The following is a 22959-nucleotide window of genomic DNA, read 5'->3' on the forward strand; positions in this document are numbered from 1 at the left end:
TGCCCAATTCTGTTGTAATATATCTCTACAATTTCAGACGCTATATGGCAGCTTAGGAGGGATTTGTTAGTTGAAAAGGTATTGTGCACCACAACAGGACATCTAGTACACTGAGAATAAAATATCATCAGTCAGATAAGTGTATATCCATCTTTGGTTACTGGATACATAGAATGATAATAGCAGAAATGTGGAAAATGTTTCCTTGTCTCTTAGACTTCAAATCCACCATGCTGAATGGACTTTTATAGGGCATATACTTGTTCATGACCTCTAGTGTTAAGAAATTCTGTCATGTTTGAAAACTAGTCCCTAGTGGAGCCTGTATCCCTGTTAATAGCTGAAAGGTCAATGGAGCTGCTAAACAGTTTGTATTACTGTCAGGGTGGCCATGAAAACACCACCTGCTGCAAGAGGACTTGGCAGCTGGGTCAACAGGCACTGTGGGAATTTATCAACTTAGGGGGGCCACTTGCATAAAACTTTGACTGATGAATTGGGACTAGACTGGCTTATTGGGCTAAAGCTGCTCTATTATGTATGACTTTCTTTAGGATGGCAGAGCTGCCTGCTGGCTCCCTGAGACATATGTGAAGGATAAACAGAACTGATTTCCTCTTATAAAGTGATTTTTTTTTTGAAAAAAGCACTCTTTAGCATCCAGTGTAATGAGAAGTAGGATGAAGATATTAAGAAAACAATAAACAAGGGACAGCAAGGGGGCCATAGGAGGAAGAGGTACGAGGGGCAGTTTTGGATATTGGTCACAGAGGAGTTTGGGGATACAATGTTTCTGTAAAATGACCTCTCGAGCCTGGCGTTTGCATTGTTAATTTAGTCTTAAGGGAATGGTCTGTGTGACTTGGTTGGGTAACAGATAAACGGTATGTTAAAATATAGCAAGAGTGAGTACATAGTAAATTAAATCAACATAATGGAGAATAATTTTCCTTTACAAATTCCTGGAGAAATAAAACCTGGAAACATTTCAAAACAAAAAAGTCATTTGGCTTAAGTTCATTTAAAACAAAAATTAAAGAATATTTGTCAATACTATGAAAAAAATTGTGTTCTATAAAAATAAATCTTGGAAGTTACATAACTGTGAGAATTCTTTTATTTCCACCCCCAGGAACATTTATGTAATTTTGAAAGGATTTAGCAAAGAGAGAGCATCCAAGGTGTAATTTGGACATTTGAAAACTACGTGTTGAAAGTTTTTTTTTTTTTTTTTTTTTTTTTTTAGACAGAGTCTCACTCTGTTGTCCAGGCTGGAGTGCAATAGTGTGATCTTGGCTCACTGCAATTTCTGCCTCCCTGGTTCAAGTGATTCACCTGCCCAGCCTCCCAAGTAGCTGGGATTACAGGCAGTCACACCACACCCAGCTAATTTTTGTATTTTTAGTGGATACAGGGTTTCACTTCTTTTGGCCAGGCTGGTCTCAAATGCCTGACCCTCAAGTGATTCACCCGTTTTGGCCTCCCAAAGTGCTGGGATTATAGTCATGAGCCACTGCGCATGGCCGTATTAGGAGTTCTTAGAAGCTCCATGAAGGTCTGTATTCCAATTATGGAACTAAAGGAACCTTAAAAGTTGAGAGATCACCTAAAAATAATCCTGGAATGCCTAGAATAAACATACAAAAATTACTAAAGAATGTAACATGTTTAAAATATTTTAATCAGCTTCACAGCCCTCTGTAAAATGCAGCAGGGACAGAAATATCACCTATATATTATTTGATGGACAAAGGGGCACAGTATGGTGAAATAATCTGTGCTGGGTGTTACACTAAGGAAGATTTAGAGACCAAATCAATCCACTCCCTGTCTTACCCAGTTAGACTTGCTCCCAGTTTTGACTAGTTTCAGATGGCACTACTAAGTGCAAGTAAAATTATTGCCAAGATTTCGTGTCGGTTCACCTAAGTCTGTTTTCCAGAGGTGCTAGCTGTAGGAGCCCCCAGCCTATGGCATGCTGGATTCAGTACTAGAGACTTTTTGGATCCTGTGAGTTGGCTGAGCCAACTGGGTGATTGGTGTTGATTTGACCCTAATTCTGCTCTCCCATATGATGTGACTGCTCAATCCCCGAAGATATTCCAGAAGTGTATACAATGTTCTAACATGAAGGCAAACTTAATTCCTTTTTGTTTCCTTGGAATGTTCCTTCTGTTTCCTTTTTTTTTTTTCCTTAAGTTAACTTCTGAGTTCCAGGCATTTTCTATTTTTTTTCATGCTAAATGATGGCATTTAATTTTTACAACAAGGTATCTCACCATCCTTTTCTGAGACGGCTGCACACTGTAATTGATTTGAAACTTATGTAAATGATTACGTAACTTACAGCCTTAGATCAAATTGTCTTTACAGACTGAGATGGTAATACTAGAACCTTATCTGTTTTTGCCAAAATGATTTAAGAGATACTGCATATATAGTTTCTATGAATTCTAAACTCCCTCACTGTGTATATGTGTGTGTGTGTGTGTGTGTGTGCACACGTGCACACATGTAGGGAAAAATAAAAAAACATAAATCTTATGGTAAGAGTGTAACTTCTATGGCATATAATACAGAAAATAATAATTTCATAATTTGCTGCTTTTCTCTTCTTGGGCCACAAAACTGATGTTTGAAAGTTATTCTGAAAACATTATTCTAACAAGTCTGGGGGCTTCAGTGCAAGAATATAATTAACCTAAGAGTTTAATTTGTGTTTGACTTGTGGTATACAAAACCTGTCTATATATTGCTTTTTAGTTGATAAGGTTACTTTTTAAAATTCTGCCTCAAAAATTTTAGAAAAACAATCCTGCTCTAACACAGACATCCTGAACATTACTATGCTTATAATTAGTTTGTTTCCAAAATAATCCTGTTCACATACTTAAGTGTCTGCTTATATAGAACTTCAACTCATCTAGGAAGGAATACTATAATAATAAACGTTGATGGCCAAATCAAAACAGCATGAGGCTCCCAACAAGTGTTTATAAAAACATTTGTTTTCTTATAGTCAGTTTAATTTTGGAATTTATGCTCATGTCTGTGTATAAGGATGATGCTTTGGGACTCTGCCACTTCTCCCACCTCCTGAAAAGCAAACACAAATCTTAACCCAAGCCCCCGACATGACATGACTCACCAGAAACAGGCGCCATAATGAGAAGTCAGGCCTTCAGGTATGTCACTCTGAGACCACCCTACTAGAGGAGAGCTAAGATCACAAAGCCAAGGTCCCTTATGGGACCTTGGTAATTAGACACTAATAATAGATTGAAGGTGTAAAATTCACCTCAACTCAGCCACAGACTAAACAATCCAGATGAAGAAAGAAAGATTTTTGTGGGGAGAGAGAATCCATTACGATACTACCAGGTACTTTGCAAAAACATATCAACTTAGTGTAATGGAATAACAAGGACAGTTTTGAAACTAATTGTATCAGATCTGAGTGAAATCCCTACACCTCATTATGAATCTTTAGAATGCTGCTATTTTGTTAATTAACATTACTTTGATTTTTATTCTTAAGATTGCCAACTTCAACAATCCCCTAAGTGTCTGATTTTTTTTCATTAATATCTTTACTTTTCTTATGGAGGTCATTAATTTCACACTTGAGGAAAAACATCGCTATAGCATATAGATGGGTATTTTTCTTACTGTGAAAGAAAGTGTATCCTGTTAAATGGAAAAGGAATGTTATCAACTTGTGATATGTGATACTGCCCAGAGATCGTTTAGAACTGATTCTTCTTTTTGTTCCACAAGAGTCGATGTAAAACTACATTTTCCTCAGAAAAGCATTTTGTGGTATAGAAAAAGGACAAAAGTCTCAGAAAAGCCTATGAAATTTACAATTTGCAAAGAATATTTTTAAATGCCCTTAGTAAACTTTTCAGATTATTAGAATTAATTATTTTGAAAGAGACTTGAAATTCAGAAATTGAAATTTGAAAATGGGCTCATGAAAGTAACGTAGAAGGAATCTGAAATTTGCAGCACGGTGTGGCTAAAGAGTAATAACTCCTAGTGTTCAGCAACAGTGGTGTCTGTGACAATCCTTATGTTTTTTTATGGTTAGTTGTTTCTAAATTTATGACTAATGTCTTTTTGACAACATATAATTTTAGCAGCTTCTGATAGCTCAGGTTTGATCCATGAAATTGACAATGGACTAGAAATGATTCAAGATGATTGAAGTACCTAGGTATACATGTTGTGATGGGTGGGTGGGAAGGACCAGGAGCAAGATAAACATACTCTTTAAAGGATTAAAAGATTCAAATCTTTCTTTTGCTGAAGCGAATAACAAAACCATACCTAAGTTTTTATTTATCTAGTCACTACAGTCTTCATGAGCACTATGAGCTTTTCAGATAGTTTCCAAATGAGGCTCAGATGTTGAACTGCCAAAGTAACTTATCTGTTTACTTAGCAAAAATCATACTTAGCAACTGTCATGTCTGCCAGTATGTTTCTCATTTTCTTAACAATAAGGAGGGTTTATGGCTTCCAACACCAGGGCCTAAGCCACTGCCTCACATGTCAGGCCCCTCCTGGCTTTTAACTGAGGACTCTGATTCCATGAATGTAACGCTGCTCTGTGATGGCAGCAAGAACAACATGAATGAGCTTTTAAAGCTCTGCATAGTGGCATTAGTCATCTTAGACAGGGGAAGAGGATCCTCTCAGGACAGTGCTGAGTATAAGGAAATGGCGGAAGTGGACATCTTTGCTGATTGCTCATTGTAACGTTTCTGTCGTTAATTGAATGAACTAAAATAACTGAAAGAAGAAAATTACTTGGCTTAATGGGATAGAAAGAAATCTCACCTTTTGGGATCTACAATTTTGTAGAGTTTTCCATTGTGAGTCTGGGTCACACTTTTACTGCTTGATAAAATGTACACTTCACCTGTTAAAGAAACAACAATATGCAAATTCACAGCAGTACAGGACCTTACTTCCTATTGCCTGGCAGATATTCTATATGTAAATCTACCTCCACCTATCCACCAAGCAAATCCCTTGCCTAAAGATTATGCAAGAGTCTTACAAGTTTGCCTTCACAATGCATCCAGAATTCCAGATTCCAGTCACTCCTTTAGTAGTAGCAATATCCTGCCACTACTCAGTGCAAGCAGATATTATTTCTCACTTAGATTATGACTACAGCCTTCTAACCGAGCTCCCTGTTGCCACTCTTCTTCTGTGTGTATTCTCAATGTACCAGCCACAGCAATTCTTTCAAAGAAGTTAGATCATGTAACTTAAATCTCAGTCATTTGTGTCAATGCCCTGCAATATCTTCTTATCTCATTTAGAGCAAAAGCAAGTCCTGACAGAAGCACTTATTGCTATAACCTCATCTGCAACATGTTGCCCTCAAGTTCACTCCTCTCTAGCCTCACTGGCTTGTGGTTTCACACATGGGAGGCAGGTTCCCAGCTCAGGCTCCTGTTTCAGGTTCTTGCTGTTCCAGGCTCCTGTCACAGGCTCCATCTTTCTGTGTCTCTACTAGATTAATCTTTTTCCTCTCCTTCAAGGATGTACTTAAATATCACCTTTCCTAACTGCACTTTAAAATTGCGCCTTCCCCAACTCCCAGCAATTCCTCTTCACTGCTAGATTTTTCTTCAAAGCATTTATTACCCATTTATAGACAGTATTTTTTAAAATTATTTTCATTTTCCTCCTCCTTTACAACATAAATTTCATGACACTAGTTTAGACTTTTTGTCTCTTTATCCACTCCTGCATCCCCAGCATCTAGAACAGAGCTTTGCACAGAGTAGGTGCTCAATAAATATTTGTAGAATGAATATTGAATGGCCAAGCTTTATCTTGATTTATTTATGTGCAAGACTGATAGGTGTTGGTTATCAGGTTGTTACTATTAATTGATAATGTGAGGCCACATGAAATTGGGTTGCAACTTCTTAATCTTTAGCTTTTTAGGAGATATGAAAGTACACCACAGTATGTTAAAATAAACATTGGGGAGAGAGAGAGAGAGAGAGAAAGAGACCCTGATGCTCAGTCTCAACTCTCTAAACTCTAACTCTTCATGTTAGCTGTGTTCATAATGGTGAAATACAACAGATGGGGTACTCTTTTAGAAAAAAAAATCACCCCATTTTTCATCACTACTTTCATATAATTCTATGTATTGAATTGATCATGAGAATAGAAAATTAGAAGCTGTATTTATAATTACAGCTTTAAATAAGTTTTAAAATTTATATTTGGTCCTCTGTCATGAAATAATCCTTGATTTAGTCTATATTTCTCTTTTTCACTCTATTATTTTGCACTAAACTCACCCTGCTACTTTTCTACTTCTGAAAAGGATGTTACACAGTTTGTATTAAAAACATAGGCACAATAGAAAAAATAAAAATGAAAGTAAAAAGCAAAGGAATGTAATTGAGAGAATTAATACTTATTTTATCAAATATTTTATAGTTTACCTCATTTAATCCTCACAACAAATCTGTCTTGACTTTATAGTTAAAAAAATACAAAATACCAGACTCTCAATACTTTTATTTATTTTATTTATGTAAAGGGAGTCACTATGAAACTACAGTTACCTCTGTAATTTAAATTAGTAGATAGCAAAATTTTTACTCATTGACTGATCATGTTTCAATTTCAACTTCTTTTTACTTGTTAAGCTGCCTACATTTTGATAAACGTGTATATTATATGTTATACCATATTGTTCCATGATAACATAATTTCTATTCTATTAGATATATATAATAAAAAATATCACTAAACAGTTAAAAAATTATCTATTCAGAACTAAAAAATTCTTTTCCTTCTTCCCAGTTTTCTGCCTTGTATTTTAGTATTTCTAGTGTGGAAATAAAATATAAAGGCCCTCAGGGAAAAGCTACTGGTAGATAATATGTAACTGGACCGTCTTAATTTCTGGAGTAGGTCATCTTTACTGTAGATTACATTCCCAACAAGTAGAGGATAAGATTGCTATATTTATTCTTGAGGGAAGAACAAAGCCTCTTGGAAAAAAGTGAGGATGAATCTTAACAAATCTAGTTTATACAGTACCTAGTTCATCTTCTCCAAATCCCAAGATATGTCCGGAAAAGTAACCTCTACAAGACCCACTAGTGCCGAGACAGAGTGGTTTTTCTTGCCATTGCTTTGTCACAGGACTTTGCTGGAGAGTTAAGAAATTCCTACAACAAAAACATACCATAAACCTACAATGAAAACATGTTTTTCTTTAAAGATGTCAATAAAATGTTTAAAATAAAATTCATAACAGTCGCTTTGCCATAGACCTGGCTTCTAAAGGAAAAAATAGCCCATAATGTGTGTGAGTACTGTGAAATTCCCATATGCGGGGAAAGTACTTAAAATAGTATTTTGTTTGGAGGGGGCACTAAAAGTACCTGAGTATGAGAAAAGCCCTCCCCTTCATCCAGAGAATGATACTTCCTCGCCAGGACTAGACTCCATGCTGTGCTATTAATCAGAGAGAGGAACAGGGGAAGAGCATGGGGTCAGTACATTTTTCTAGTTCCCAGTAGCGATCAAGAGTATCAGCTCTGCCATATGCCTGAATGCCAGTGACTTGGGAAACAAAATTCTTAATTTGGATTTCATCACAGAGTTTCTTACAATTATCTACAATGTGACCTTGCAAATTGAGACTAAAATTTAATTTTGTATTATTTTTACTTGTAGAGACAAATTATGTTCTCTTGCTTAAAATCCTGAAAATTTGGCAAAACCAAAAATCTTTATCCTTCCAACATAATTAAAAAAATATTTATAGAGCAGGTAAAATAATAGTTTTCAAATTATTTATCATCATTGTAAATTTATGTTGAGGATGAAGGGAAGAGGGTAAATAATATGAAAAGTCCATCTGAAGATTTCTGTGGCCTTAAAATTTATTTTGTGAAATTTATCAAGCCTGTTGAGAAGCACTTTTTTCATAAGTTCTTCAACTAAACCATTATATCTATGGAACTAAAAGTAAATAATATTTATGTGTGTTCCCCTCTGATCCACAAAAAGAGACACTCATTTGAATATTCTGTGGCAGCCTGCCAAGTGATTAGTGGATATGTCATTTGGTATATCATATTGTAGTATCAGGTAACCTACCCATTACGATCTCCAAACACATAGCTTCCATACAATCTTTCTGACTGGCAGCCCCGGTATACAAATCCACCAACCAAAGGACCATTACTGAATGGCTTGAATTCTAAAAGTGATGGCTCACTTTCTGGAAAGAAACATAGCATTAGATCAAATGAAACATTTTCATAAAGTAAAAGGAATTTTTTAAAATTATACTTTAAGTTGTGGGGTACGTGTGCAGAACATGCATGTTTGTTATATAGGTATGCATGAACCATGGTAGTTTCCTGCACCTATCAACCTGTCATCTACATTAGGTATTTCTCCTAATGCTATCCCTCCCCAACCCTCCCCACCCACCAACAGGCCCTGACGTGTGATGTTCTTCTCCCTGTGTCCACGTGTTCTCATTGTTCAGCTCCCACTTATGAGTGAGAACACGTAGTGTTTGGTTTTATGTTCTTGTGTTAGTTTGCTGAGAATGATGGTTTCCAGTTTCATCATGTCCTTGCAAAGGACATGAACTTATTCTTTTTTATGACTGCATATTATTCCATGGTGTATATGTGCCACATTTTCTTTATCCAGTCTATCATTTGTGGGCATTTGGGTTGGTTCCAAGTCTTTGCTATTGTGAACAGTGCTGCAATAAATATACGTGTGCAGGTGCCTTTATAGTAGAATGATTTACAATCCTTTGGGTATATACCCAGTAATGGGATTGCTGGGTCAAAGGAAATGTACAGCAAGCAACAATTATTACAGTAATTTAACTCTGAAATGTGTTCTATGATATACCAAAGGGATTCTTGCTGGAGATATTTAGTGAAAATAGTCTCCATATTTAATGAAAATAGACCTTGTACAGCTTAGAGAAATGAAAATACTCTGCAAATGCTTGCTGTTGTAATTTTCAAGACATACCAAGTTTTCAATGAAATCAGAATCTGGATATTTTGGGACTCATGATTATTTACTTTAGAACCAAAATACTTTAAAAAAAAACTTAAAATTTTACATACTAAGTTTTGTGTAGAAATGCTTCTGCATACATTGAGTAAATTGAGACAGACCTCTGTCAAAATATATAAAATGTTTAAAAGCATACACTTTAATGAAAATAAAACATAGTACATAAAAGGTCTTTAAACATGCATTTATTCTATATATGAAAACATTGTAACTCAGTCAAGTAATATCTTCATTTGAAATATTTTAACATTCTGTTCAGAGAGTTGTGTGGATAAGAAAGTCTATTTCAATAACTCTTGAGCTACATGTGTATTAGCCTGTGTCTCTATCTTTCTGTGCATGCCATTACATACTTGAATATATGAATGCTAATTGTACTTGAAAAGCTCTAAAACCACTTGAAAATTAATATGAAAATTACCTTTTGTGTGTTTAATGTCAAAGAAGTCATTATCAACAGCTTTTATCAAAAACTTTTGTGGAAAGAGAGTAATTTTAATGACCTCTTTCCCTCCCATGTGATTATGATATATATGAGACTATGAAAAGATAGAAAAGATAAGAGAAATTTTAAATAATGAGCACACTGAGAGGTAGCATAATTGAATAACTAAGGTCACAAGCTGGAGTTACGGTGCTCAGATTCAAATCCTGACGCTGCCACTTTGTGTTGTGTGAAAGTTAATCTTTCTGTGCCTGTTTCCTCATTTGTACAATGTGGCCAATGATAGTGCCAGTATAAAGGAAATGAGTATAAAGTGCTTACTACTGGGTCTGGCATGTAGTAAGCACTGTAGATGTGTTTTAAAAATACATAGATGTAGGGCTGTTGATATTGTAACCAATTTTAGTTTAACCTCAATTAATGTGACTGTAGAATTTCGTCTAATCTGCAAATATAGCCTAAATTTCATCAAGCTAGTAAGGCATTAGGTTTTTTTTTTTTTTTTGCAAATCACATTACTCTTTGGTTTGGCTTTTAAAAGATGCATGTGTCTGTGTACACACACACACACACACACACACACACAAATACCTAAAAAAAAGTAAAATAACTGAATACCACATGAACTAACACAGCTGCTTCATTCCTGGTGTTAAATAAATATCTGTATTGAATGAGTAAATAGAAGAAGCAATCAATTTAATAATCTTAATCTACTGTGTTTCCTGAATCATAATAATGGTTGATATATTGCTTCCTTCAAAAGGAATAAATTCTAAAATATTAAAAAATACTAAGTGTTTTGAACTTTATTATTATCCAACTTTGTATTTTTACATGTTCTCTCTAAATATTCAAGTATTCATGTTATTAAAAATACTGCTTAACTGTCCCATTCCCATGACTTGCTTTTACACATTGATTACTTTGTTTTCTCTAAAATAAACATTTCTTTTAAAAAATTACATTTTTATCTGAATCACTTACAATTTTCCTAACTACTGAGACAGGCGTGTTGGATATTGAGAAATGTCTTACTTTTAACATTTGTTCTTTCTCTGTATGTATGACGTTAAGACAAGCTCTCCCTTATTGAATAGAAGTTATTCTTCTTGATTCTCTGATGAGCAAAATATAAGCTGCTAACATTTGAAGGCCTGTTAAATTTTTTGGACCTACTGAGAACCATTCAACCCGTGATAATTAACCAGATGGAACTCTCAGGGCTTGTAAGAGTCACTGGAGCTTTAAAAAGTGAGCAATTTACTCCCTCATCATTGTCAGGCCAGCGTTTTTATGCTTTCCCAAATGCTCATTTTTCAGAAATCCTTTTCTCTTCAGTGGCTAAATATACTAAAACAAAACTGGAACTAAAGCAAAATCAGCAAATTATGTTCTACATACCATAATCTTTCCCCTTTATTATCTGTAGGATTCTGGCTGATGATCTGTTTTTTCCATTGGAGTCTGAACAAAGTATAGTTAAATTGATGTTTATATCAGTGGGATGTCGATCCACGGCACATCTGCATAACAAAAGAGGGGATACACATTAATTCCCACCGTGATCTTTTCCAAGCTCAGACTGGAGACTCCTGACATAGGAAGGAGACTTTTGTGGACTGGCGAGGATCTTATGGGTAATTTAGTTTGGATCGTCTAGAAACCACTGAAGGAAATAGTCCTATGTGTTTGCTTTCTTGGTTGAAGCTTAATAATCTCTGGAATATATTTCTTAATTTCTGTTGTTATGACTTATAATTTCTTCTGTTATAAGTGTCCACACTGTCTTAAAACAATTGTGAGCCTGTTCTTAAGGAATATCACATGTATAATACACTGGTGAAGTACTGCGAATAAGAATCAGTGTCACTATCCAGGAACAGAAAACCAAACACCTCATGTTCTCATTCGTAAGTGGGAGTTGAACAATAAGAACACATGGACACAGGGAGGGGAACATCACTGGGGCCTCTTGGGGGGTGGGGCCAAGGGGAGGGAGAGCATTAGGACAAATACCTAATGCATGTGGGGCTTAAAACCTAGATAATGTGTTGATAGGTGCAGAAAACGACCATGGCACATGTTAACTTATGTAACAAACCTGCACGTTCGGCACATGTATCCCAGAACTTAAAGTAAAATAAATTTTAAAAAATCAGAGTCACCATCAACTCATCTCTGTGTCATACAACACATTAGTTATAATATTAGTTTTGGGTTTCCTACATGAAATTGCTGCATTCTAAAACTTAGGCTGTTCTATCAAAGTAAAACATGTGTTCCAATTCAGGGACTATAGTAAAGCTGGTCCCTGCAAACACTGAGGTATTTTATGCTGACTCTGATTTCATGTTCTCCATCCCTATATGGGGGCCAGAGTATCTGTGTGACTTAAACCACCGACAGGAAGCTCCGTAAGGGGAGGTGGCACTTGCAGCTTCATCACTATCATCCTATCATCTGGTTCAAAGCCAGTAATATGAGAGGGGCTCAAGATTTGCAGAATATTTAAATCGCGAGGGACTGGGCATGAGGGGGAAGAATAAAGTTAAATAATACAACTTTTGAAGTTCTCAAAAGTGTGGAAAACAGACTTGCCTTGTTTTTAGGTTTCTCAGTGTTGGCACTGCTGACATTTTGAGCCAGGTAACTTTTTGTCTGGGGAGCCTGTGCTGCCAACTGCAGGGTGCTTCACAGCATCTCCCGCCTCCACACACTAAAGTTCAGCAGCATCTCTCCCTCACCCCCCACACACCCTAATTGTGAAAACCCAAAATCTTTCCAGACATTGCCAAATGTCCCCCGGGGGTTAAATTATCCCATCAAGAATCACTGTTCTAGGCCAAGAAAATACATCAATTACTCAAAAACAAACTCAGACCATTGGATCTATTAAAGAAATGTAAGAAATAAAAGAACTGAGAGTTGGTGCTGGTTCTTAAGAGACAGAAGAGTCATGTAGCAATTATAAAAAAGAAAACAAAAAACAAAACATAAACTCTTGGCTCTAGATGATCTCATTCATGATAGGGAAACCATAAGCCTGACCTGCCAAAGATGGGTTAGTTGTTCTATGGCAACAGTCCCTCTATTGTCCTCTCTAGTTCAATGATTCACAGAACACAATGCCTGGCAGGGATCATGACAGAGTCATGCTGTGTCTTAAGGTGGAACTAAGTCCACAGAGGGGAGAACATTTTCCCCTATTACCTTTCTTTGAAGATGGAGAAACTATGAGAAAAAGAGGTTTGCCTTGTTTCCAACAAGAAACAGCAAATCTGGAAAACGGCCCAGGCCTCACAGAGGTGGAGATGCTAGGGGCTTTGAGCTATGGCTCTGGCTGAATACCAGGTCCATTAAGAACTGCTTGACCCTTGTAACCTTCACTTTCTTACGTGAAAAAGGGTCTTGCCAGTGAAACTCTCTGAGTGACACTATAATGGTGGATGCATGTCATTATCCATTTGTCTAAACCTACAGAAAGTACGACACCAAGAGTGAACCCTAATGTAAACCATGGACTCCAGGTGATTATGACATGTCAATGTCAGTTCATCAATGGTGGCAAATGTCCCACTCTATAGGGGATGATAATGGGAGGAGCTATGCATGTGTGGAGCTAAGGGTAATATAAAAATATCTGTATCTTTTCTCAATTTTGCTGTGCATGTACTGCTGTCCTGTAAACTAGTCTATTAATGAAAGGGCAGTGGGAGAAGCGGGGCTGATGGTGAGCTTTGCTGAGAAGCAAAGAGGAGATAAAGTACACAGGATACTTAGTTCAGCACCCTGCAGTAGAGTGCTTCATAAAAGTTTGCCTTATTTTTAGCCAATAATTAAGTTAGTTTTCTTTCTACTTCATGAAATCGTCTTCTGCTTAGAATACTCATGGAGAGAGGTGGAATATAAACACCAACTGTTCCTTCAGCCCTCTGCCCCCAGAGGTGGGGAGGCTCCGCAGCCCAGGCATCTTGCCACATGTCTGGTCTCTAAGCACCTCATCCCGTGTTTTCGGACTGAGGTTCAGGACCCCCAGGAAAGTTGTGAGAAAGCTCCAGTGGGATTGTGGTGACTCAGGCTGGCTGACTTCAAAGTGTTGCTTTGTGGTGGTATCTGTGAGTTCTGAGCTCTAGGAATGGAATGTGACAGTTTCCTCCACATCCTGAACCCACCTTAAGTATTCCCTGTCGCACAGATTTTAAGATCTGCTGAGATGCCAAAAAGGAAATGAACTGTAGACTTGGGCTTTGATGGAGGGGAGATGAAGGGCATGAGGGATTATAAAAATAAAAGGTTTGAGAAATATTCACCTTGCACATAGTGAACACTCAATAAACATTAAATGGTAATAATAACTTACCTAGTAAATGAATGAATGTGGCCACATATCCCTGCGTATGAATAATAGACCATAGACTGGATGAAGCTTTCGTCACTGAATCGCTGTATTATACTTCATAGCATTTAAAAAGAATGTACCCCAAATTCCTCATTTTACATACTTTTTAGGTTTTCTTTATTTTGGTTCACTATAGTACGGACAGCTAATATGGAGTCCTTAATATTTGCAATTTTTTTCAAAGTGAACTAAAAGTTAATATTTAGCTCAACTCCTTGCAAATGAACACTGCAGCATCATATTTGAAGTGAAGCTATGAGAATAAGAATTGCAATTTACTAAAAACCTACCAGGGGTCAGACACACTATTGGTACTTTACTTACAGATTTTTATTTAATCATTGCAAGGCAGTTATTATTCACCCCTATGTAATATATAAAGAACTTAAGATTTAGTGGGATTTAAGGAGACAGATCAAAAAGTTTATCTCTCTAAACTGTTCAGATTAAACTCTTGGTCATTATACTAGTCCAACAGTGTTTATCTGATAATAACCCCTCCACATTTTGAAGTGAATTTTTCTCTATGAATATGTCCTTTTCCTTGTCTAATCTGCCTTCTCAATCTGCTTCTCATGGTAATAGAAGACAGAGTGCTAAATACTCACTTGAGTAACGACCTGCTGTGACTTTAGAGGCACGGCCTTAGATACCACCTTTGGGCTGTTCTATGGTGGTAGATGCTCTATGCTGTGTTTTCCCAGCTCCCAGATCCCTCCCTGGCTTTAAAGTCAGTGAGAAGACAGACTTGTGTTCTCACCTGCCTGGATCGTGGAGCCCGTGAGCAAACACTTCAGGGGGCTGGTTGGTGCTGTTGAAATGTGGGTTGCTCCTTGGTATGGAATAAGGCACGCTGCACATGTCTGTGTCCACTTCCAGCCGTAGCACTGAGCCTGTGAAATCACTGAGAAGTTGGGGGACAGAACATGTATTTTACATTTTCATTTTGTATTTCATCTATATTAAATATGGTGAGGTTGCTCTATTGATAAAAGAATCATCTCGTTACTTGAAATAAAATTATTAAAGTGTCTGGATGCAGGGACTCATGTCTGTAATGGCAGCACTTTGGAAAGCCAAGGTGACAGTATTGTTTGATGCCAGGAGTTTGAGGCCAGCCTGGCAACATAGCGAAACCCCATCTCTACAGAAAATTTAAAAATAAGCCAGATGTGGTGGCATGCAGCCAGGAGGATCTCGTGAGCCCAGGGGTTTGAGGCCACAGTGAGCCATGATGGTGCCTCTACATTCTGGCCTGAGCAACAGAGTGAGACCTTGTTTGAATAAATAAATGAATAATAAAATAAAATAAATTTGTTATTGTGGAAAACGAAACCGAGGCATTCCAGACAAGAGACTGAACCAAGACACAGCATGATGGTGGCTGAGGACTGTGGCATCACTAGTACACTGCTTTTTTTCTTTTTTTGACTCTGTTCTCTTAATTTTTGTCAGCCTAAACCTATGTATTCTACATCTCCCAAGGAGCTTCACTGGGCGATGTTAGCCCATTACGCAGCGTTGAGAGGCAGTGTGGGTGTACAGGGCCACCGCTTCTCTGTGCTCTGTGTAGCAGAGGCAGCCCTGCAGCAAAGAACTACACAACACTAATTCTTTTTATGACAAACAAAAGATCACATAGCATGTTAGTGAATTCCTTTTCATTTCATAAATACAGATGCTGACGACACAAGTTAAGTATTTAACCAAGGTGACCAATCAAAGATGGTACTTAATTCCCTGGTGCTGAGCTTTTCTCCTGGTACTTAAACCATTTCAACCTTGAGAGGAACCCATTTGTGATCAGCCTTTTACCTTAACCCATCCATTTCTTCCATATCATCCAGTGTAATCATCCCGTCACCAAGAATGATGTACAAAAAGCCATCAGGGCCAAAGAGCAGTTGTCCTCCCAGATGCTTTCTGTGGAGTTCTGCGACTTCAAGAAAGACTCTGGCTGTTCTCAAATCAACTTGGTGGGGATTTTTTCTACATTGTGGGAAGAAAACAATGCCATGCTTGTTAAAATATGTAAGGTGAGTCTGCCAGAAAGTAAATAGTACATAAATGGGAAAACAAACTCCAGGCACATAGTAAGTAAGTAAACATATATTTGAAATGGAGCTAATAGAAATTGCTGAAAAATTACATTATTTTCCAAGTTTCCGAAGTAGCCTTTAAGTTAAAAGACAATTGAGGAAAAATGTCAAAACCATCATTCTCAATTTCTCTTAAAGACACATATGAAGTTTTCAGAAAGATGGAGATAATGATTTAATTATTGCCACCTTATGGCTATTTATTTGCAACTTTGAAATAAAAAAGCTTATGAAAAGTTTATGAGAAAATAAGATAAAAATTTTTATGCTTCGATGGCTTTTAGTGATACCTGGATACTGTGTATTCCACAACCCTAAGAATGTGGTCATGAGGCCCGATAGCCCACCGTTCTTGGTTGGTGGTATAAGACACATACAACTTTCCATTTTTCTTGTAATTGGGATGGAATGCGAGGCTTAGCAGTCCTCTTTCATCTCCTCCCTGCAGTCAAATGAAAAACACAAAGAATTGTAAAGTTAATTATGTTCTTTATTGTGTTTCAACTGGAACCCCAAAAGAGTCTCTTTCTTTCTTCTGGATAATCTTTGCCCAACCTCTTTTCTTTTCTTCCTTGCCTACTGCACAGAAAAGGATTATAAAACATTTCACTTTGTGGAACTCTTTAAGGGTTAGAACAAGACAATTGTCTTGTGTGGTTATCTATGCGCAAGAGTCTTACACCACTTTTGTCAAGTGATTTGTGTATGTAATCTTGGGACGCTAGGAAGACAAGTTTAAGTGCTGTGAAGAATTCTTTCCTGGGTTACTAGGTTGCTTGTAGTTTATAGAAGACAAATAAAAAGGTTCATAATCAACAGTCACTTCTAATCCAAGTCTCCAAAACCTAAAACACAGTGTGGGCTGCCAACTCCCACTGTCTTGGCAATATGTTTAGAAAACAGTTAAATTGCTTGTGTAATATGTAAACCTTTGCTTTGCCCTGGAGGCATCTACATCAGTTGTCACAACGATGGTGGTCTGTTCATCATAGCTAGGTAATAGGCAGCCTTGCCTTGCCCATCTATATAGAAATAAGACATTGTTACATGAATCCCTTCGCTGCATAGTGTTTTTCTTTATGGAAGGATGAAGCAGAGGGAGGGGGTTTAAAGGCCACGGCTGGGGAAGGAGTGGGAGAAATGCTAGAGAGGAAAGGGGACACTAGGAAATTAAAGAAAAATCCCAAACAACTTTCTTGTGTTATTATATGAATGTCAAGGATTGTATACATTAGGCATGCCAAATGCTATAACAATTAAAACATCATCATGTTCTTAAATAGAAAGGCATTTTATCTTTATTTTCTGCTAATTCAACTTGTTGAAATTCAATATGGTCTCAGCCTTTGTTTTATCCCACAAGTAGTCTAGGAATTTCTATAATGAAATCAAAGTCACTAAAATTATCTAGATCAGAGCCTTAAAGTTCACATACTAGTAAGCCAGAGAGCACTTTCTCGGTGAAAAACATGTCATAGAAATTGAATGCTGCAACTGCTGATAGCACATCACCTTATTTATTCCATTAAACATCACGACATACCCTATGGTAAAACGCTATGAGAAGTTATTCCTTCTCAAGTATTAGCTGAGAAAAACAAAATCTCTAATGCTGCAACCTCCTCATAAGGTCATGTTCCGTCATAGAATCACTCCCATGTTTTTGTCCCCCACAGAACAGTATATGTTACTAGCAAAGCATGGAACTGTTTGTAGTTCTTATTTTACATGGCATTCAGAATTGAAAGCTTTAGGCATAAAACTTTGCTTTTAATAAACACTGATTTGTTTCCTGGCTTAGGGAAAATGTTTTTAGATACAGATCATCCAAAGTAGAATACCCAAACTTTCAGAGCATATAAATATTAAAATGGCTGCAAATATCACAGAACTACCAAATCATTATTTAAATGTCAAAAAGTCAACTTCCATCACAATCTGCATAATTTTAATTTTAATCACAAAGGTAAAACTCTAATAACATATATGAATTACTCTGTTTTTCAGATTATCTTGTTTTGGTGATTTTAATATTAACTGATGGTGCTGTTTTTCTTCTTAAATCATCATTAAATAAAAATCTCTTGGCTTTCTTATGAGACACTGGAAGCTAGGATATGTAAGTACAATTTGACTGTAGAGAAGCCACTGAACATTTGAACCTCCTTGACGGATTGTCTAACGAGGCCCAAGGGTGGGATTTCATTTGTGATTAATTCCTGCCTCGAATATATTTCCCTCTAAAGCTGTGAGTGCAGGTTAAGTACTGCATGCCTGCTTCACAAATGTTTGTGTTCCACTATAAGCAGCTTTTGTTGAAAGTAGTTCTTTGTAGTTTTTAATCAAATCATCAGAAATACAATTTGAATTGGATAGCAACACGCTTTAAAACTGTGCTGGTTGCTTTTCAGGAATTAGGAACGTAGAATTAATGCACTGTAGAAAGACAGATGGGAAAAGAGATTTAAACAAATCCACAAGTGATAGAAGACAATTGTTCACTTTAGAGATACTATCTATCACACGAATGACTTTGGGAGCATTTTTGACATTTATTAAAGTGCCAAATATGGAAACAGAATGAGACATGTGAATGACAGAGAAATAAATTAAAAAAGCAATTTAAAAAAGTCAGTAATTCTGAATTTTTCAGGTAATAGGATTTACAATTGATGAATCATTACATGTGATCTCACTGTTAATATCAACTTCCAGGTGTAAAGTCGTGTTTTGGTTGGGTTAGAAACTTGACTACTCTTAAGTCATTTCATAGAAATACTCACTTTCATAATGACACTGAGGAAAACAATTTAATATATTATGAAAATATCCCAGATTTGCCTGAATCCAGATTTTTAAATGATATAACAGGATTCCTAAATGTTCAGAAATTAGAAAGGACAGATATACTCCTGCTGTGCCAGTATGCCAGGAGATTAATGTATTGAGAACTCACATGTCACTTGAATCAGACTTCAGAGTTATGTTGCCTATTTAATTAAAATGTGTTACTGACAAATTATGATTTAACTCTCAAATGCAAACCTATCTCAGATCTGGATCATTTTTCAAGGGCTTATGAAGAAATATGTTGATTGGGCACTGAAGGGTTACTTGTAGATCAGGGTCAGTTACAGGCCACACCATCAGAACCACCACCAGATATTTAAGGCCCTCAGGCCCCATAAGGTCACTTCAGCTGTAGTCTTCACCGGGACACTGTTCTAGCCCGAGAGCCTGAACACTGACGCCTGAGCCAGGACTGGCAAGCGAACCAGACCTCCCAGGGTCCTATACTTTTTCTATTATCTTAGTCCCCTTTGCCCCAAATCTGACTGTGTGTGTTCCAAGCCCCATTATGTTGGTCTGAGCACCAAGCCCAAAGGCTCCCTTCTCTTCACTGTTTCCAAATCTGATAACCCAGCTTTAGAGGCTCAGTAGAAAAAAAGCAACAAAGCCCTGGTGCCAATAATACTAACTGCTCTTCTTCTTACCCCTATCCATCCCTCCCCTTCAATATGTGTGGTTTTATGGCTCAGAGTATATGGAATCAAAATGATACACTCTTTCCAGAAATGTCAATTATCGAACTGAGTCTAGGAAGCATCTGGGGAGTTTTTATTTCATTCTTTAGCTTCTAGTGATAATTTGAGCCAAGCTGGATAAAAAGGGAGAAAACATATTAATAGAATGGCAAATGGAAGATTTGTGATCCAGACAATCATGCCTTCCAAAAAGACACTGAATTCTAACATTATATCTTTTTTTTTTTTTTTTTTGAGATGGAGTTTTCCTCTTTTTGCCTAGGCCAGAGTGCAATGGTGTTATCTTGGCTAGCTGCAATCTCCACTTCCCGAGTTCAAGTAGTTCTCCTGCCTCAACCTCCTGAGTAGCTGGGATTACAGGCATGTGCCACCATGCTTGGCTGATTTTTCATCTCTAGTAGAGATGGGTTTCACCATGTTGGCTGGTCTTGAACTCCTGACCTCAGGTGATCCTCCCACGTTGGTCTCCCAAAGTACTGGTATTACAGGTGTGAGCCACCGTGCATGGCCCTAACATTATACTTTTAAAAACTGTTAACCAATGTCCAAAATGTTTATCCTCACCCATGTGAAAAGCAGTGATTTGCCCAAATATTCACATTATAATTGTACTTCATTATTAGCACTGAGCTCTTTGTATGTTGTGTTTCTGGGCATGCACAGACAGCATTTCTAGACCCAAACTGAAAGCTCAAAGGGCAACAAGTAATTTACAAACAAGACTTTACAGTTTCCTCAATTTGGTAATGCTTTAAAAGCCACAACAAAAAAACCTTACTGACTTGAATCACACCCAAACTTCATAGGCTGCCTATGAAGGGTCTTCCCTTCTTTTCCTTTGCTCAGCTCTTCAATGCTGTATCAACTTCTGGACAGCCATATAGCAAGCACAGATGACTGCTCAAATTTGGAGTGTCGAATGATTTGAAAATAATGTTCCCACACTTTGGAACCTGGAGGCTAACTTGTTTCAGAGGAAATCATAAAACCCTCTTCAGGAATTTTTAATAAGTATTTCACTATCTGCCATTCTAGTTATTAGTGAACTCTTAGAAGCAATTTCACAGGGTCCACAGAAAATAGACAAAACCCCAAATGAAGAATACTGATAACTTCAATGTAAGTATAAGATCAGACCTGATCTTAGTGCTGGAGCTTTGAGATGAATTCTTCCCTGATGAGCAGATTAAAGTTCTAACCAATTAAGAATATTCCTCTTCTTTGAATAATCAGAAAGTATTCTTTTTCTTTTCTTTTTTTATACATGGTTTCCCTCTGTCAACCTGGCTGGAGTGCAGTGTCACAATCATGGCTCACTGCAGCCTTGAACTTCTGGCCTCAAGTGATCCTCTTGCCTTGGCTTCTGACAGTGTTGGTATTACAGGCATGAGCCACCACACTTGGCCTTATTTTTTCTTAACGAACATTGTGGGGCAGTATCTTTCACGGTGATACTTTAAAGACATTTTCATCATATTTTAATGTGGTTAAAGTTCATTTTTTCTGATTTCTGTTTTTGCTTTAAATTTGCCCTAATGTCCTTCAGGAAATGTTGACTTGTACATTTTAGGAAACTTAGTGACCTTTTGGTAAGTGGCTGATTTCAAGTTCAGTCATCCACAACATGACCCTATGACATTAAGAAAGCCAGAAAACATAAACTACGTAATGTGACACTATGTTCAAGATATTATTTGTTACTGCCTTGTCAAAAAACTTATTTAATATTTATTCAACAAATACTTATTGAATGCCTATTATGTGTTAGACATGGTGCTTAGGGGTAAACAATCAATAAGAATAAATCGCTGCTCTCAATGAGTTTGTATATGAAAGCACATAACAAAGTATAGTTTTGAATATTGAGCTGTTTCATTCCTATCATACTTTTTTTTGAGGAGGATGAACAATGCTACATGGTTAGAAATGTGCATGGCCAAAGAACAAGCATTAAAGATGGGAAATAAATATTTTTGGTAACTTCTGACACAAAGGTTAATTTATGTATTAGCACCTGAGGTTTCTCCACTCTAAAACTTGGTAAGAAAAAGAAAAAAAGCTTGGTTATATAAAAACTAAATTACATGAAGAAGTAAACAGAGTTTCTATAAACAGTAAGACCGTCTTGTAATTTATTTTATGTACATGACACAGGCACGCAGGCATGAATGAAAGTTTCTAGTAAAATTGTTGCTCTCAACGCTCAAGAAATTTCTAAGAATTCACATAAGAACAGAATGGTGGTATTTTGAGTTTTCTATAAGATATGTACTTTTACTATAAGGCAGGCTTTCACTTTTCTTTTGTTAACTGTCATTTTCTCGCATATTTTTTGCTGATATCCATCATGAAAAGAAAAAGAGGACTTGGGACTAACATGGGACCCTCTCATGGAAATCTATGCTTTCTCTTAGACTGGAATTGTATGCTGATCAGAAATGGGAAAACGGGTTTGTTTGAGCATTGTTAGTTCAAACACAATACTAAATTGTATTCATTTTTTATTGTTGCTATAAAAATTTACCACAAATTTTGTGGCTTGAAGTAACAAAAATTTATCTTAATTTGTAGATTAAAGCTCAACATAGGTCTCACAGATTATAATAAATGTTGGCAGAGCTAAGTTCCTTTCTAGAGGTGCTAGGAGATAATCCATTTTCTTTCATTTTCCAATTTATGGAAGCCATCTGAATTTCTCAATTTGTATCTTCTTTCTAGCATCTTCAAAGCCCGAGATGATGAATTGAATCCTTCTCATATCACATCACTCTGACCTCCTTTGTTTCCCTCTTCCACTTTTAAGAACTTGTGATTACACTGAGCACTCCCCACCACCAGATGATCCAGGATAATCTTCCTATGTGCTGTTTAGCCATCTTAATTCCATTGCAACCTTAATTCCCCTTTGCCATGTAAGGTAACATATTCATAAGTTCTAGGGAAAGGACAAGGACACCATTTGGGTAGGGACATTATTCTGCCTACTACATGAATATTTTAATCTGTTTCTATAAAAGGATCCCAAGCATCTATGACTTGCGTCTTCATGGCTATGCCTTCCTGTGAGCACTGAAAGAGGAGACCAGTGAAGTTAATCTATCACTTCACAGGATATACTTAAGGAACACTGTTGCAAACTCTTTCTCATAGCTCTCAGTACTGAAAGAACAATCAACATTCTTCAGAATGAAGTGAAAGCATCCTTCAGAATTGAGAAGGAGAGCCCATTTAATAAAATGTGGACATGTGAAACTTTCACATGTGAATTCTGTTAAGATCAAAACTCCCATGTTAGTCAAATGCATACCCAAGATACAGAGAAGGTAAAATTAAATATACACAATTTCTACTAACTAGAAGACAATC

The 22959-nt window shown here is 36.8% G+C and overlaps 1 protein-coding gene across 6 annotated transcripts in view; it reads right to left on the reverse strand.

The window, feature by feature from the left end:
- Window positions 1-22959, reverse strand: part of HHIP (hedgehog interacting protein) — a 95503-nt gene that overhangs the window by 20697 nt on the left and 51847 nt on the right. For all 6 annotated transcript variants that reach the window (XR_013532879.1, XM_008992649.5, XM_008992648.5 and 3 more), the window contains exons 5-11: window positions 16339-16490; window positions 15765-15938; window positions 14710-14853; window positions 10952-11073; window positions 8152-8275; window positions 7084-7214; window positions 4843-4924 (exon numbers count right to left, since the gene is read on the reverse strand). Coding sequence is in view for 5 of the 6 variants with exons in the window: in XM_008992649.5 (XP_008990897.1) it covers window positions 4843-4924; window positions 7084-7214; window positions 8152-8275; window positions 10952-11073; window positions 14710-14853; window positions 15765-15938; window positions 16339-16490 (929 nt within the window). In the remaining variant the exon portion in view is untranslated. The remainder of the gene's footprint in view (window positions 1-4842; window positions 4925-7083; window positions 7215-8151; window positions 8276-10951; window positions 11074-14709; window positions 14854-15764; window positions 15939-16338; window positions 16491-22959) is intronic.

The sequence above is a fragment of the Callithrix jacchus genome, chromosome 3 (genome assembly GCF_049354715.1).
Source record: "Callithrix jacchus isolate 240 chromosome 3, calJac240_pri, whole genome shotgun sequence".
Classification (NCBI taxonomy): Eukaryota; Metazoa; Chordata; class Mammalia; order Primates; family Cebidae; genus Callithrix; species Callithrix jacchus.